The sequence below is a fragment of the Mastigoproctus giganteus genome, chromosome 7, assembly GCF_048544385.1.
Source record: "Mastigoproctus giganteus isolate SK-2022 chromosome 7, ASM4854438v1, whole genome shotgun sequence".
Lineage (NCBI taxonomy): Eukaryota > Metazoa > Arthropoda > Arachnida > Uropygi > Thelyphonidae > Mastigoproctus > Mastigoproctus giganteus.
The window spans coordinates 84,798,441-84,816,272 of record NC_143581.1 but is presented as its reverse complement, the minus strand read 5'-3'; the positions used below and the strand labels follow the sequence as shown (position 1 = coordinate 84,816,272).

Genomic DNA, 17,832 nt, shown 5'->3' with positions numbered 1-17,832 from the left:
TTAAGGAGCATCATAAACTAAGGGCATCTTGCTCTGTGTATATTGTCTGTAAATTGCTCGTGTTCTGAGGCCGATTTTCTGAGGTTTTCTGTATTAAGAATTCCGATTTTTGGAGAGAAAGAGACATGCTGCCCTTGCGTAATACCGACTAACTTAGCCACTTTGTGAAGAAGGCCCATGAAAATTCCTCCAGTCATCGGACAGGACTCAAACTCAGTGTTTTCCACCCGGTGTGGGGACTGCGATCCTACCAACTGTGCTTCTCACGAGGGCTGCTTTCTTGCACAATTTGCCATTACTACTAATACTAAAATAACTAACTAATATGTTAATCAATTTATTGGTTAACAATAATGGGGTGTATATATTTTGTGAAGTTTCTTACATCCAAAAAACGTACAACTAGCGCGTAATATGCACTATGTTCAACTCTTATGAATTCACACGCTTATTAATAACTTCGTCAAAAGCATGTTCAAAGTTCTTCACAAAAGCTAATAAACGGAATTAATATAAGCAAAAATTTCTGATATTTAAATTTTATGCAAATTAATTGTTTATAATTTATCGCAATTTGAGAAACAATTAAATAAAGCGAAATATGGAAATTATGAGAAATCCTTGTCTAATGTATTTTAAAATATCGTACGTTATCACTGTCAAAATTATTTTAATATAGTTTTGTCATTGATATTATTTTAGTTTCTGGTACCATTTTATAATTAACGAGGAACCCAGGCTGTTATCAACATGGCGATCATTTGGAACGCAGTGGAAGTGTGCGTTTGTTAGTGATATGGTTTAATTGTATGAAAATGCAATTGTTTTGAATGAGGTAATGAATCAAAGACCTTCTAACAGCAAAATTAAAGAGCCAAGGAAAGAAAAATTCATTAGGTCCCGGAGAGACGAGGAGGAGAAACTGATCAGAGACGATCAAGTTCCCAAACGTAGTTCATCTGAACGCTCATTACCATCTCTGCCACTTTCTACCCACTTTAGAGTGAAGGAGCCTTTGGAAAAATTTCGTTCTAGCAGCCGAGATGGTCATAGCAGTCTTATCTTTCGACGCCAGGAAAGAGGAAAAATTGTATCTTGTCGCTCTAAAGGAACAACCCCAGAAAATTCTCCTGGCAGAATATCACAGGCCGATACCTTGAAAAACGAAGTCTCGACGCGAATTAACGGTGGGAACGGTAATAATATTTCTTTCCAAGGTTCACGGGATTCGAGAGAATTTACACCAAAACGATCAGGTAAGAAATGCACAATGTGATGACAGTTATATAGCATATACACATCTGTTTGTTGCTTGCCCAACGTACACATGAACAAGAAATAGTTCAGAATGTAATTAAAGTTTATATTGTATTACAACATCACTGTTTATTCCCTCTTATCATTACCTTATTTGGCCCAACTTTAGAATAGGGTCTCCCCTCCAGACTACTATCTCAGTCTTTATTCCCCCCTTTCCGCTGTTTTAAATTACAAAAACGAGTTCTCGATTTAAAAACAGTGGCCGGGGGGGGGGGAATAAACATCTTATCTAGCACACGATTGACATGCCTAACCCATAGCCGGTTAGGCATGTCAATCACTGCCTTCTTACTCTTTTCACCACCATTTTAGAAGTAAGACCCTGTTCTAAAGTTTTACCGCTAGTCTAGTGGCCTCAATGTTAAGGGCATATAGCGAGGAGTGTTTTTAATTTACTTACAAACACTCGTTCAGTTGTTGAACCATTTTTTTTTTAGTGCTGTCTGCATTGTTCATACGCACTGGCCAAAAAATATGGACCTTTGAATTAACACAGTCACGGACAGAACAAATGCAAATAGATGCAAAGAGAACTGTGATGTGGGGGCGATGACTTGTTCTTCGTTGAGTATAAAGACTACACAGGTTGTTTGACTGCATTAATCTGTAGCTTGAATGGGGGAAAATTCATAATCTTTCAAACTTTGAAAAAGGTCTTATCATAAGTGCATGTTTAGCAGGAGCCATGATTCAAGAAACGAAAGACAAAACTAGTTTCTGAAAAGCATCCAACTCAAAGGTTTTTAATGAATGACTGAAAGTAAGTAGTTCTTCCTCATCTCAATGGCATCAATGTGAACAAAAAACAATACCTCTGGGGTGAAGCCGTTGAACTCTAAAAGTACTGTATGCAAAATTATGACATCCAGTGTGTGTGTGTGCAGCAAATAACATCTGATTTCAACCAGTCCCAGCACTGCTCTATTTCAACCATTACCGTGCACAGGAAATTGAAGAAATTGGGTATTGGTAGTCCCCTGCCTATTCAGAAGCCACTTGTTTCAGAGAAAAACAGAAAAATCTGCTTGCAGTGCTGTCGAGAATGTTGTGATAACAGTGGGACAATGGAAGAAAGTTATGTAGTCAAATGAATTGCACTACACTTCATTTTGCACTGATGGTACTCATAGAGAGTGGTGAGAACCACATGAAATGATGGATCCAGCTTGCCTTGTTAAGACAACCCAAGCATCTGGACATCGTATCATGGTATGGAGAATGTTTCTCTGGCACTGGCAGGGTCTGTTGAAATTGGTGGAAAGTCAAATGTCATCCAGGGAGTACGTGAATTTTATATCAGATCTACTGCACTTTGCAATGCGCTTTTATCCTGAAGGTGATGGCTGCTTTGTAGATGACAGCAGGTGCCTCCGTAGCCAGGTGGGAAGGAGAAGAAGCAGCAGTGCGTATCACACACTTCTTGATTATACCGGAGTTCGAGCCTGTCACCACCAAATATGGAGGATGTGGAAAGGTCAGGGAATGACCACCGCATATCCCGGAGCAATATGGCCTTAGTTGCTAATGCTCCTAAAAAAAAAACCAAATAACAAATAACAAGTAGATGACAGTGCAGCCATGCATCATGCCAGATCATGCAAGAATGGTTCGGAGAACATGACATGGATTTTCACCATCTTCCCTGGCCCACATATTCACCTGATCTTGATCCTGTTGATTATGTGTGGGATATTCCTCTTGCTCAGGTTATGCACCTGAGGGGGGGCATAAATTCAAATTCAATGAAGACAGTTGTAGAATAGATGTGCAGAAATTTACCAGTGGGTGGTTGATTGCAGGAACAAAATTCCATCTGTCAGTGTGGAAGTCAATAATGTAAATAAATTCAAGAAAGAACTGGAAAACCTTTGGATGAATGGATGGGTAGAATGGGATTTTTTTTTTTTTTTCTGGCTGATGATGTATAAGCTCGCTTTCTTGCATCGTATGCCTCTACTAATGCTAATATGCTGGAGAGAGCTATTCTGTAACGAAGTCCTTTTCCTTCAACTTTGTTGCAGCTATGTGATATTTTGCTGGAAGAATATTTACAGTTAGACCAAAATGCACTAACATACCTTATAAAATCCATGCTGCACTGCACACTTGCTATTATTCAAAACAAAGGTGGCCTGATTCGATTCTGAATAAAGGTTCATAATTTTTTGTCTAGTGTGTGTATTTGCTTACATCAGGGTGCAGTGTTCTGGGATAGTGTGTTTTTTTTTTTTTCTTGCTGATGCTGTTCTTCTTTCCTTGCATAATTTTGCCAGTACTAATATTCGTCCAATAGTTATTTCAGTTATTTTTAGCCATGGGACTTTTTGTAAATCTAAATCTTCTGTCGAAGCCTTTTGCAAACGTGAATCTTCTACGGAACTCTAATATCTTTAAAAAACTGTAATTAACAATAAACGTAAATAAATTCAAGAAAGAACTGGACAACTTTTGGAGTGAATGGATGGGTAGAATGGGATTTTTTTTTTTTTTCTAATATCTTATATATCCACAAATATTCTATTAACTTTTTAATTTCTGTACAAGTATTGCTGTTTTCAGCAATACTTGTACAGAAATTAAAAAGTTAATAGAATATTTGTGGAAACTACTGGGATCAGGATAGCAATTTGAAAACCACTGCTCTCTGCAGACTGTTTTGATCTTGGATATTTCTTAATTCTTATTAAAATATTGTTAATACCTAACTCAGAACTCTCATTCCTGATATTTTTTCTCGTTATTTGGTCCTTTTTCATTTGAAACCAAAAAGAGAAAAAGAAAAAACTCATCTTTCTCTCATTAAAAAACATTTGAACTCCAATAAGCTCATGTAGCTTCAATAAGGTACTGGAGAACCCAGGTTTAAAAACCATGGCATATGGCATAGATAATAAGGTGAAATTTGAGGCAAAATAGGTGCAGTTGCTTATAAAATGTATTCTTTAATTTTTCATTCCTTTCCTGATTGAATTCCCTGAAAGTGTGTTTTCCCACTAGTGGTTGGCTTTGTGCAGTGAGTTTCTTCAAGAAATATTAAATTCCTAGAAATGAAGATTTTGTATGTAAATGCTTTGGTTTAATATTTCTCCCCTTGCTCCAGTAAACACAGATTAATTTGGAAATAAGTGTCACACAGTAATTACATCCTCCCCATAAACTCATGGTAAAAGAGCTACTGGATCAACTTGTCAGCATATGCAAAAATTTAATTTCAAACAGTTCCCCTCTTATCCGACCTACTGTGATGTTGGTTCCCCCCTCTTTCCCTCGGATTGTTGGATAGTGTAATATGAGAATTGCAGGCTATGACATAGCAGAAGTTACCCCTGCCACAAATAAAAATGATAAAAAATAAATATTATCTTTGTCATGAAAATAAATTTATCTGTCAAATTCAGTGGTGAAAGCTAATCACAAATATGAATATATTATTTCCATTGATAATTGTTTTCATAATTTTCTTACTATATGCCAGCAGTAACATGTGTGCTCATTACTCCCACTACACAGAGAGAGAGAGACTTGAAATATGAAACCACCAAGAACTTGAAACTTGGCTACCTCCCCAATTTGGCCAAACGTAAATGGATTTAGTTGCTGCTAATACAAAGAGTTTGGAACTTCATTCAGAGATATTGGAGATTTCATTTGAATTATCCAAAATTTTTTATTCTTTATAACCAGTTTCTTCATGACAACTTCAGGGTAGCTAATTAGATTTGTGAGTCAAGATTTAACTCTCTCTTTAACAAGCCTGTGAAGCAATTGCCTTTTAACTCCACTCCTATCAAAATAATTTGGCCTTACTATGTTAACTAATTATTTCATTATTTTCCCTGGCACAATATAGGTCTATAGTTAACCACTTCACCCTTTGAACCTTTGTGAGTAAGGGATACGTTTGCATATCTCTAATCTACAGGTACTTCCTCTGAATCTAATTCCATCAACCTCAGGTGCATTGCTTACTTTTAGCCAAGTTTGCAGATGATATAAAGGTTGGCAGGGTGGTTAATGACATTAAGTATGCTACAGTAACAAGATCTAGAAAAATTAGGCAGATAGGCAGTTGAATGTTGACAAATGCAAGGTACTGCATCTAGTTAGCAGTAATTCCAGATTAACTTAACAACTGTGTGGTATTTATACTCAGTTATATAGTTAGTGGAAGTTGAAAAAAAAAAAAAGAAAAATAAAAAGGGGTAATTATGCAGTCAGATATAAAGTTTTCCAGCCAATGCAGACAGAATGCCAGACGGCTTGTGTTTTGTTAATGATATACAGGAACTTTGCTAGCAGGGATAAGGAGATGATTATATTATAGAAATCAGTGGTTATGCCACATCTTGAATATTGTATACAGATCTGGAAGCCTCATTTTAGGAAAGAGGTAGATCTGCTAGAATGGGCACAGAGAAGGGCAGTAAAATTGGTGAAGGAAATGTAAGGGTGGACTTGCCAAGGAAGACTTCAGTTCCTGAAAATTGCAGTTTTTGGAGACTAGGCACCTGTGAGATGATCTGATTGAGGTGTTTTAAAGCTTTGAATGGATTGAGTAATCTCAATGCAGATGGCATTGTTGATCTTGCTCCTACTGCACACATGGGCAGGTGGGAATTAATTCAAATTGAGGAAGGATAGTTGCAGGATAGATGTGTGGAGGTTTGTCTTCAGCTAGCTTGTGGTTGATTGTTGGAATAAACTTCCATCTGTTGTTATGGAAGTGGATAGTTTTAATAAATTCAAAGAACTACACAAATTATTGGAGGGATGGATGGGTGATGTGGGAAGTTTTTTTTTTTTTTTTTGGCTGATGCTTTATAACTTTGCTTTCCAGCATCATATGCTGCTACTAATACTAATTACTTTACAACCTTGTTTACTAACATGATAAAATCATTTAACTTAGTCAGTATTAAATATTTTCTAACACCTGTTAGATAAATTAGTATTTGATAGATTTCTGAAGTCTCTTACTTGGTGTGTGATTGTGTGAATGTAGATTCATGGACTTCTCATATCTGCTTTACGTAAACTGAGGACTTCTTATATCTGTTTTAGCTTGCCAAAACCCCTAAATTTTTTTTTTTTTTTTTTATGTAAACCCCAAACACTGGAGGTATTAGAACCTATAGTACTTAGTACTGTGCTTGGGTTGGAGATTGAGAAGACGAAAGAAGATGTTTGTTGACATTGGACTTGAACTTCTGTAGACTGTAATTTTCAGGAAATGCGTATGAAGGAAGGTTGTTCCAGAAAATGGCAGTTGAATGAATAAACAAGGAAGATGAAAAGTTGGTTCTCTGAGTTTGAAGTTGGACAGTAAATGGATGTTGGCTGGTGGCGGCACGTGTTCGGACTGTTTTGAAAGAGAGAGCGGGAATTATAGAAGCCAATTCAGAAGAACAGTACCCACGGAAGTATCTGTAGAAGAGGCATGCAGCACGGCTATGAGACAGCGCGTGGAGAGACTCTGTTAGAGATGAATCATTAATTAACCTAACTGCCCTCTTCTGAATGGAATCAAGAAGCCTGAGAGAGGTTTTGGGGGTACCACCCTAGATGTGGGAACTATTTCATGGCAGGGCGGATTTGCGATTTATACAGAGTGAGCAGCTGTTTGGAAGAAAAGTAACGCCTAGAGCGAAAGAGAAAACCAAGTTTTTTAGATGCAGAGGAAGCAATATTTGTAATGTGCTTGTGCCAAGAGAGATTAGAAGTCAGGGTAATCCCCAAGAGAGATTAGAAGTCAGGGTAATCCCCAAAAGAGATATATCATTTTGCCTAGAAATCGGAGTGTCACTAAAGATAAGCATAGCAGCAGAAGAATCCTTTTTGCAAGATATAAGACAAGACTGAGTTTTAGAAGGGTTGAAATCAACTAAGTTGCCTTTGCCCCACGGGAGAATTACCTGAAGATTGGCATTTAAGGAATTGGTAGCAGATTTTCGAGAAGTTGAAGCTGATTGAGCAGGACAAGGTTTCTCAAAATGGAAAGTGGAATGCAATGTGCTATCATCGGCAAAACTATGGATAGGATTTCCAGTCAATGGAAGAAGGTCATTAATATACAAGAGGAAAAGAGTGGGGGAAAGAACTGAACCTTGGGGGACACCGGCATTAGTGAAAAAGTTAGAAGACAGAGAGCCATCTACCATCACCCTCAGTGAGCGATCAGAGAGAAAACTAGATAACCAATCACTAAAATCAGTTGGTTAACCATAAGATGGAAGCTTGTTTAGAAGACCTTTATGCCAAACACGATCAAAAGCCTTTGAGATGTCAAGAGCAACTACTTGTGTTTCACCGAACCTTTCCATTGAATTAGTCCATAAATGGGTAACATAAGCCAGAATATCACCAGTCGATCAACACTGACAGAATCCATACTGGCAATCGTTGATCAGACGGAAGGTTTCTAGGTAGTTTAAGAGTTGGCGGTTAATTGATTTCTCCATTATTTTAGAAAAAGTAGAAGTAATTGCAATGGGACGATAATTGGATGGGAGGGATTTGTCACCCTTTTTAGGAACTGGCTGGATATGAGCAAATTTCCAGGCAGAAGGAAAAACACCTTTGGAATAAGAAAGTGAAGAAAGGCGGCAAAGAATAGGAGTAAGTTCAGGAGCACAGGTTTTGAGAACAAGTGGAGAAATACCATCAGGACCTGGAGCTTTCTTAGCATCAAGATTCGTCAAAATCCTTCTGACATCCTTTTGACGGAAGACCACAGGAAGCATTGAATGGAGCATGTTGGGAATAGTGGGAGGTGTTTTACCAAGATCATTAATACATGAGTTGTAAGAAAAATGGGATGCTAGCAGGTCAGCTTTATCCTTGGCTGAAGTGACAACAGAACCATCTGGTTTGGACAGAGTTGGGAGCAGAGATGGGCAAAAGTGGTGGCCAATAGCTTTGGCAAGAGACTAGAATTCTCGGCTACCATTAGGGCAAGAAGCAAGTTTTCTACTCTTAGCCTGTTCAAACTCTAGTTTGGACTGATTAATAACTGCTTTACAATTGTTGTGAGCTTTGGTGTAGGCAGAAAATGAAACTGAAGAATTTGAAACAAGCCAATTACAATATGCAACATTCTTCTCTTGAACAGCCTTAGCACATTTATTGGAAAACCAAAGTTTAGATAAAGGACAAGATTTTAAAGTGGAGTGTGGGATAAAGGATTCCATTCCTGCAAGAATAATTTCACTGACACGATCTGAGCAAACGTTGACATCAGAAGTTTTGAAACAGTAATCCGACCATGGAAAAGAAGAAAAGAAGTCTTGCAGGTCATCCCATTTTGCATTCTTGTAATGCCAAACAACACGAGGTTGGGAATAGCCATGAGATAAAGGTTCCATTGGAGAAGAGACAATCACCAAGTTGTGATCTGAAGTGCCTAAAGGACCTCTCACTTCGACCTTGTACTTAGAAGGGTTGTTTGTGAGGAAAAGATGAAGCATATTGGCTGTATGATTAGGATTGTCCAGTATTCTTGTAGGTAAATGAACAATCTGTGCAAGGTCATTAGTAATTGCAAAAGCCTCAGCATCTCGACCAGCTTGGTTGGTGTGACTAGAAAACGGAAGCCAGTTGGAGCTGTGAGCATTAAAATAACCAAGGAAAGTTACCTCACTGTTAGGAAAGTTGGACTGGAGAAAGTCAAGTTGCAAAGAGAGGAAGTCAAAGAGCTCCAAGTGATTAGTGGAGTTGGGAGAACGGTAGAGACAACAGATGAATTTGACACAATGAGATAGAGAGATTTTAAGCCAGAGAAGATCAAAGAGAGGAGATACCAAATTGCCAAGTCTCTGACAGGGAATATCAGAATGGACATATGCACAAGTACCACCTTTGAGGCGAAAGGAATCATACAGTGAATAATTTGGGCATCTGAGATGAGTGGTAGTTGAATCAACTGATAACTGAGATTCTGTCAGAAAAAGTACATGGGGTTTGGCAGACTGCAAGTGGAAATGGACATCGTTGAGATTAGAATTGAGACCACGTATATTTGTGAAATGAATTAGGAAGTGCTTGGGAGGTTTAGATCTTTTCGCAGATAAGTTTAATCTATTAGTTTGACAATTCATGGTGTATTCAATAGTAAGAAAAAGTGGGTGGGATATGCTGTATGAAGTAATGAAATTTTTGGATATGGCATATACAGGGTAAGAATATACCCAGATCCTTGACATAACATGGCCTCAACAATGCTTCCCGCATACACACTACTCGGACTCCCTCCAGTCACTATCTGGCAGAGTAGAGGTAGCAAGATTATACACTAGCTGATCCGGAAGCCTCCTAGAGACTTATCAGTAGGTTCGGTCCGGTGTACTAACTTGCAGCCGGCCTGCGAACACCATTTTAGATCTGTACCCTCGAAATGTAAGGAATATTGGATCTCGCCACAACATTCATCATAACCTCAAAAGTCATCAATCATTCTGCATGATGGAAGAGATAGGGAAGGGTTGACCGGAACATAGCTCTAGAAACTAAACATGGGTTCTATCACTTCAAGCCTCCGATAAGCAAATTGGTGATATTGCACCGGTTGATGAGAGTCATCTACCACCTAGTACTGCCTGGTAACATAGAGGGGTGGCGTTCCTCCGTGGTCACCCACCATGTACTTGTGCATGGAGGTTATACCCAGGATTACTAACAGTCCCACCATCGTGAAGGTGCAAGCAGAGAATTTGGCTGTCATAGACCGTCTGACTTTGCCGAAATTGGGTCCACTTGACTTGAGTGTCACCCGAATAATTTGGGTGACACTCACTAAATAATTTGGTTATACAATAGTTTGTATTTTGGCTGTATCCTTTGACAAGTTATCTATTAAATATTGATGTAGATACAACATAGATAGCTCTTGAATGAAAACTACATACGCAGCGTAGAGGCATCGTTTTAATTGTATCTGATATTGTGATCATCCTTCACGAGTTAACATGTATTGCACTACCTCGGATAAGTAACACTTCTCTAATAGAGAAGACTATTGTTACTTATTCTCGGCGGGCATCGCCATCCAGACGGCACCGTTTCAAGCTAGTTGGCCTTTCATCAGTGAGTGGGCAGGTACCCAGGTATTGCAATCAAGAAGTTGTAAAGTTAAACCCCCACAATATGAGAGCTGCGGAAAGGTGCATGTGATAATACTATAATAAATATAAATGTAACAAGGCATAATACTATAAGAACTTAAAATTATCTATTAAATATTGGTGTTGATACACCATAGATAGCTCTTGAACGAAAGCTACATGTGTAGTGTAAAGGCATTTTAATTTTATCTCATATTGTGATCATCCTTCATAATGAGTTACCATGTATTGCACTACCTCGAATAAGTAACTCTTCTCTGTAGTTTTTTGTTCAAGAGCTATCTATGGTGTATCTACACCAATATTTAATAGATAATTTTAAGCTGTTATAATATTATGCCTTGTTGCATTTATATTTATTATAGTATTTGACAATTTATAATCATCCCATGCCCTTTTTTTCTCTGCTGAAAAGCTAACACTGTTCATTTGAAATTCATTTTGGTCGAAATCGTGAACAGAATCTTTTAATTTAATCAGTATAAAAATTCTTAATGGCTTCAAAGATTATTATATTTTTACTCCTTTAACTAGTGGTCAACTATGAGATGACAATGAGTATTCACTACGTGTTAACTATAGACAATGATATATTAGTTTCCAAGTAGAAGAAAAGAAGTATTTTTAATTACTGAACACAAGTATGGACAGTTTATTAAAATTTGAAAATCTCAATCAAAGGTTCTACGCTGCATTTCCTCTAAATGAAGTATTCAGAAGAGAGTATTTATTTCACAACAGAAATCTTCACTTAGTTTGAGGTTAAACACACACACACACACACACACACACAGGTCTAGAACCATGCATTTCTGTTATTTTTGTTACTGTATGGACGATTGATGTTACATGAAAATAAATATAATGAAATATTTCATAACTTACAAGTTATCCCATTCAAAATTGCCTTGGGCTTGCACATACTGTTCCACACCTTTCTTCAAAGCACAAAAATGTTTATGGAAGTCATCTTCTGTAAGAGTCCTTTGAACACTCGGATTTGTTTTTTTTTTTTTTCCTTCAGTTTAGGTAAGAGGACAAAAGTCACGGGACTAGTAAGTAGGGTGCATGTTCACATACAGGAATTTAATTTTTGGCCAGAAACTGGATAACAGAGTGCATTGTTTGCTGGAGTGTTGTCTTAATGGAGCATCCAACCATTCTTCCACAATTCAGGTCTTTTCCTTCAAATTTTTTCACGCAACCTTGTCAGAACTTCAGCATAGTATGTTTGATTGACAGTCTGATATGGTAGACATATTCAGCCATAATAATTCCTTTAATATGTAAGAAAACAAGAAGCATGATTTCCATATTTGATTTTTACATTTTTGATTTTTTTTTTTTTTTTTTTTGTCTGGGGTGTATTGTTTTGTCTTTTTTTTTTGCATTTGACTGTATTTTAGTTTCTGGTTATACTGGAACAGCCAACTTTCATTGCAAGTAATTATAGTACAGAAAGTCTGTACCTTCACCTGTTTTTTCCAAAACATTTACACAAACTTGGCAATCTCATTTCTTGATATTCATTCATTCAAAAATTTTTTGGAACCGTCTTGGTGCACACTTTTCTCATGACTAAATTTTCAGTTAAAATTTGTGTAACTGTTTCTTTGTCTATATTGAGTTTTGGTGCAACCATTCTAATGCTTAAATGATGATCGCTTCTAACGTCCTTGCTTGGTCCACATTTTTTTCATGAATACCTAATGACTTGGTTTTCATAGTCTTCCACACTCTCGCTTCTGTCTGAAATTCTTTATTGCCTTTCACACATACAATATCTAGACATGGTATCTTATCTTCGCCATAAACTTGAAGTAACAACACATAACTTTCTGTTGGTGTTTTCTTTAATTTCATTAAAAATTTTGAGGTTGATTCATTCAATTCTTTTGTGTGTCATTTTTCTGGCAAACTGGAAAAACACAAAGTAATGAAAAACTTTCTTACTGTAAAGTGAATGAGCGTATTGGAAAGTGGCGTGGAAGACAGCTAGGAAAAGTTCAAGGTCATCTGCTGTTCCTTTGTTTTACAGGTGGCGCTTGGTGTGTAGGGGCTATATATGCAGTGTCGTTATTTAATAGCTATTCCTCATAACACATTTAGCATTTCAAAAAAGGAGAAATTAAACTGTTGTATTTAACAGATTTCATGTTAAAATTTCAAAACAAACCATTTAAAAAAACTCTCTCTCTTTCCCAAAAAAAACACAAAATTAGCAATTCCTTATAGCAAGTAGTTGCCGTTTAGCATTAGTAGAGGCATATAATGCAAGAAAGCAAGCTTATATAGCATCACCCAAAAAAAAAAAAAAAAACAATTCCCATTTCACCCATCCATTCACTCCAAATGTTTGTCTAGTTCTGCCTTGAACTTATTTAAGTTGCTGACCTCCACCACAACAGATGGAAGTTTGTTCCAACTATTTGCTATGACTTTGTGAAGCTTCTTAAAGGTAAGAGAGCTCCTGCAGGATGTTGATCATTTAATCCCAGGAGCTCATATCTGGTAAGTATAGGCTTGCAAACCCAGGGTCCTGAGCTGGATATCATCATTTTTCTCTTTCTTGGTGATTCCTTTCTACTTCTCTCTCTCTCTCTCTCTCTCTCTCTCTCTCTCTCTCTCTCTCTCTCTCTCTCTCTCTCTCTCTCTCTCTCTCTCTCTCACAGGGTAACTCATGAATTTTTTTGGCTGGTGCAGCAAAAGACTCAGGCTTCTTTGCACCATATGGCTCATAATAATAATAATAATAGGCACCTGCTGGCTAAAGGCCAATTTTTGCACATCTATTCTACAATTGACTTTCTTCAATTTGAATTTATGCCCCCTAAGGTGCATAATCTGAGCAAGAGGAAGAATCTCACTAGAATTGAGCTTGCTAAATCCATTCAGGGTCCTATACACCTTAATTAGATCACCTCGCAGGTGCCTAGTCTCCAGAAGCTGCAATTTACAGAACTTAAGCCTTTCTTGGTACAAGCCAACCGTTTGTTCCACCCATCAATCTCGTTGCCCTTCTCTGTACTTGTTCCAGCAATTCTACATCTTTCCTAAAATTAGGCCTCCAGACCTGTATACAGTACTCATGGTGTGGCCTGACCATTGCTTTATACAGGGGACAATCATCCCCTTATCTCTGCTAGCAAAATTCCTGTATATCATTGACAAGACACCATGAGCTATTCTTGCAGCCTTTTTGCACTGCTCAGAAAACTTCATATCTGACGGCACAATTTGCCCCAGGTCCTTTTCATTCTCCACTACCCTGAGTGTAGTACTGCGCAGTTGATACGTTACTCTAGGGTTACTGCTACTCATATGCAATACTTTATATTTGTCAATGTTAAACTTCAGTTGCCACCTCTCAGCCCATCTGCTCAGCTTTTCCAGATCCTATCCTGTTGCAGTAGCATACTATCATTACTGTCATTAACAACCCTGCCAACCTTTGTATCATCTGCAAACTTTGACACTAAGCCTGATATACCTCATCAGTTCATTGATAAATATCAAAAACAACAATGGGCCCAACACCGAACTCTTGGGGACTCCACTAATAACATTAGTTCAGGAAGAGCAGCATCCATTGATTACCACTCTCTGTCTTCTCCAACTCAACTATCCTTTTATCCATAGCAGCAATTTGCTTTAATGCCATAATGCTCCAATTTGTACAGTAGTCTTTCGTGTGCCATAGTATCAAAATCTTTCCTAATATCCAAGTATATGATTTTAGGAAAGATTTCCTAAAATCTAGGTACATTAGTTAAAAGAAAATTTTTGCAAAAAAACAGCACATGACATCCTTTCATCACTAGAAGTTGCACTTAGGTTAGCAAAAACTGCTAAGGGCTAAATGAGGCAAAAATATACATGAATTGACAAGTGATTTATGGAGATCATGTGACTTCACCTTGGTATTATTATAGGCTGGACAGTTTGGTTTTGCTTTAGTTTTCTTAAAACACGATACATTCTAGGGCACCAGAAATAAATGACATGGTAAAATCAGTAAAACTTTGCAATTAGCTGATAAATGAATGTTTGATGAACTGATGAAACTCATGGCAGAGAAGAAGAGTGCATGGGGTATATATAAATTAGTGGGTGACACAGAATCCACAGTAGATATATACTAGTCTGTAATCAAGTCACAAAGGAGGTTAAGCAAGCGAAGGCAGATTACGAGAAATCTGTGGCACAGGATGTGAAGAAAAACAGCAAAGACTTCTTTACTTATCTAAACTCTAGGAAGAAGGGGATGAATCAAATTGGTGCACTTGATATCGATGGTTTTACTGTTGATGATCCTGCTCAGGTAGCTGACAAACTGAATGAGTACTTTGCATCTACATTCACACATGAGGAATTCTTTAGCATTAGCATTAGTAGAGGCATTTGATGCAAGAAAGCAAGCTTATGCAGCATCAGCCAAAAAAAAAATAAAAAAAAAAAAAAAAAAATAAATAAATAAAAAATAACCACTTCCACTTCACCCCTCTGTTCGTTCGAAATACCTGTTCAGCTGAGCCTTAAACTTATTTAGGCTATCAACTTCCACGACAAGGGATGGAAGTCTATTCCAGCAACCAACCACCCACTGGCTAAAGGCAAATTTCCTCACGTCTATCCTACATCTGTCTTTCCTCAATTTGAATTTATGCCCTCTCAGGTGATTATTCTGAGCAAGAGGAAGAATCCCATCAGCATTGAGCATGCTCAAACCATTCAAGGCTTTATACACCTCTATCAGATCACCTCGCTGGTGCCTAGTCTCCAGACACTGTAATTTGTAAAACTTAAGCCTTTCTTCGTAAGAGCAACCCTTTGTTCCATTCACTAATTTTGTTGCCCTTCTCTGTACTCGTTCCAGCAGCTCTACATCCTTCTTGAAATGAGGCCTCCAAACCTGTATACAGTACTCTAGGTGTGGCCTGACCATTGCCTTATACAAGGGAATAATCACCTCCTTATCCCTGCTAGAAAAATTCCTATATATCATTGACAATACACCATGAGCTACTCTTGCGGCCCGTCTGCACTGCTCAGAGAACTTCATATCTGCTGCACAACCACCCCCAGGTCCCTTTCATTCTCTACCACTGTCAGTGTAGTACCACAGAGTTGATACGTTGCTCTGGTGTTGCTGTTTCCCATGTGTAGTACTTTACATTTGTCAATGTTAAACTTCATTTGCCACCTCTCAGCCCATCTGCTCAACCTTTTCAGATTCTGTTGCAGCAGCATAGTGTCAGTAGTGTCCTTGACAACCCTGCCTACCTTTGTATTGTCTGCAAACTTGGACATTAAGCTTGATATACTATCATCAATATCATTTATGAATACAGAAAACAGTAATGGACCCAACACTGAGCCCTGAGGGACTCCACTAATAACATTAGTCCACGATGAGCATTGTCCATTGATTACCATTCTCTGTCTTCTTCCTCTCAGCCACCCCTTTATCCACAGCAGCAATTTGCCTCCAATGTCACACTGCTCCAATTTGTGCAGCAGTCTTCCATGTGCAACAGTATCAAAAGCCTTTCTAAGATCCAAGTATATAATATCAAAGTTATTATCTGCATCCAGTTCCTTTGTGACTGCATCATAGTATCCAATCAAATTGGTCATCTAAGACTTCCCCTTAACAAAACCATGCTGTGTCCGAGCTGTAACTGAAGTCTTTTCTAAATGATCCTGCAGTGCTTCTTTAACTAGTGTCTCCATTAATTTTCCTGGAACAGAAGTTAAACTCACGGGTCTATAATTACTTGTGTCAGCCTTTGATACTCCTTTGTGAATTGGGGTCACATTTGCACATCTCCAGTTCGTGGGTACCTCCCCTGAGTCCAAGGAAGCTCTCATAATTATGGCTAAGGGTTTGCTTACTTCCTCTGCTGCTTCCTTTAATATAACTGGATAGATCCCATCCACCCCGGGTGCTTTTCTTGTGTTTTTATCTTCAACAATTTCTCCTCCACTTTACTCTCAGTTATTACAAGATTCTCTAGCTTACTGCCAGAGTTGAATACACCTCTGGCATTCCCCTCGCTGAATAACTCCTCATGTGTGAATGTCGATGCAAAATATTCATTCAGTTTGTTAGCTACCCGAGCAGGATCATCAACAGTTGACCCATCGATATCAAGTGGACCAATCTGATTCATCCCCTTCCTTCTAGAGTTTACATAAGTAAAGAACTCTTTGCTGTTTTTCTTTGCATCCCTTGCCAAATTTCTCGTAATCTGTCTTCGCCTGCCTAACCTCCTTTGTAACTTGGTTGCATATCAACTTGTATCTATCATAGGCTTCTGTCTCACGTGTTAATTTGTATGTATCCCATGCATTTTTCTTTTCTGCCACATGTCTCATTAGTTCATCTGACATCCACTTAGGCCTAAACCTTGAACAGTATTTCTTAGTTGGTATGTAAAGCCTAGTAGCTTCCAAGATAAGTTCTTTGAATGCTTCCCATTTTGCATTTGCTGTTGGTAACATCATCAGTTGGTCCCACTGTATAGAATTTAAATACTCTCTCAGTCCATCGTAGTCGCCTTTACGAAAGCAATAACCCTCCCCTTTACCCCTAATGGTAGTTACCTCTTTGAGTAAATCCCACTTCAGCACACTGTGATCACTGCCACCTAGTGGTTCATTTATCTGTAGATTCTTAATGCATGAAGAATCGCTGTTGATAATCAAATCAAGAGTATTCCTCCCTCTAGTTGCCTCCCGAACATGCTGATGTAGAAAACAATCATCCAATAAATCCACAAAAGACTTGCTGGTGTGTGAGTGACCAGCCCCCAAATTCCAGTCAATATCTGGGAAATTAAAATCTCCCATTATAAGACTCTCTGATTTACTGGCCCATTCTATTTCCCTGTACAGTTTCTTATTACAGGTGACCCCAGCTTAACGCTGATAATGCGTTCCGGAAAAACAGAGCGCTAAGTGAATCCGCGCTAAGCGAGCGCCACATTCCCATAAGGTAACATATGTATTTGTGAGTTGCGGTCGGTGCGATAAGATATTTCCTAATCAATAATAAACGGTAGTGAAAGGATGCACAAATTTCGGTCAAAATATTTAATATTCAAATATTTGTACATATAAAATATTCTGCATTACATACATATATAATTATATGGTAACTACTTACGTATCAAAATTAAACTTAAAATTCCAATTAAAATCATGAATTTAATTGATCTAAATTGATTTAATTTAATTGATGAATTTAATTATGAAAAATGTGTCGATTCTGGGTTGAACTTTGGCCCTCTTCCAAATAAACTAAAAGGGGTATTAATTTTAAATCCCCCGCAGTTTAATTACCACCCAACAATAAAGTCAACCGATCCTTTGCCGCATTGAAACCTGGCATGTT

The 17,832-nt window shown here is 37.9% G+C and overlaps 1 protein-coding gene across 1 annotated transcript in view; it reads left to right on the top strand.

The window, feature by feature from the left end:
- The first annotated feature begins 753 nt into the window (after positions 1–753).
- LOC150083037 (uncharacterized) overlaps positions 754–17,832 on the top strand; it is a 93,850-nt gene continuing 76,771 nt past the window's right edge. The window contains exon 1 of the mRNA XM_090378366.1: positions 754–1,256. Coding sequence (XP_090234492.1) covers positions 839–1,256 — 418 coding nt within the window. The 5' untranslated portion in view covers positions 754–838. The remainder of the gene's footprint in view (positions 1,257–17,832) is intronic.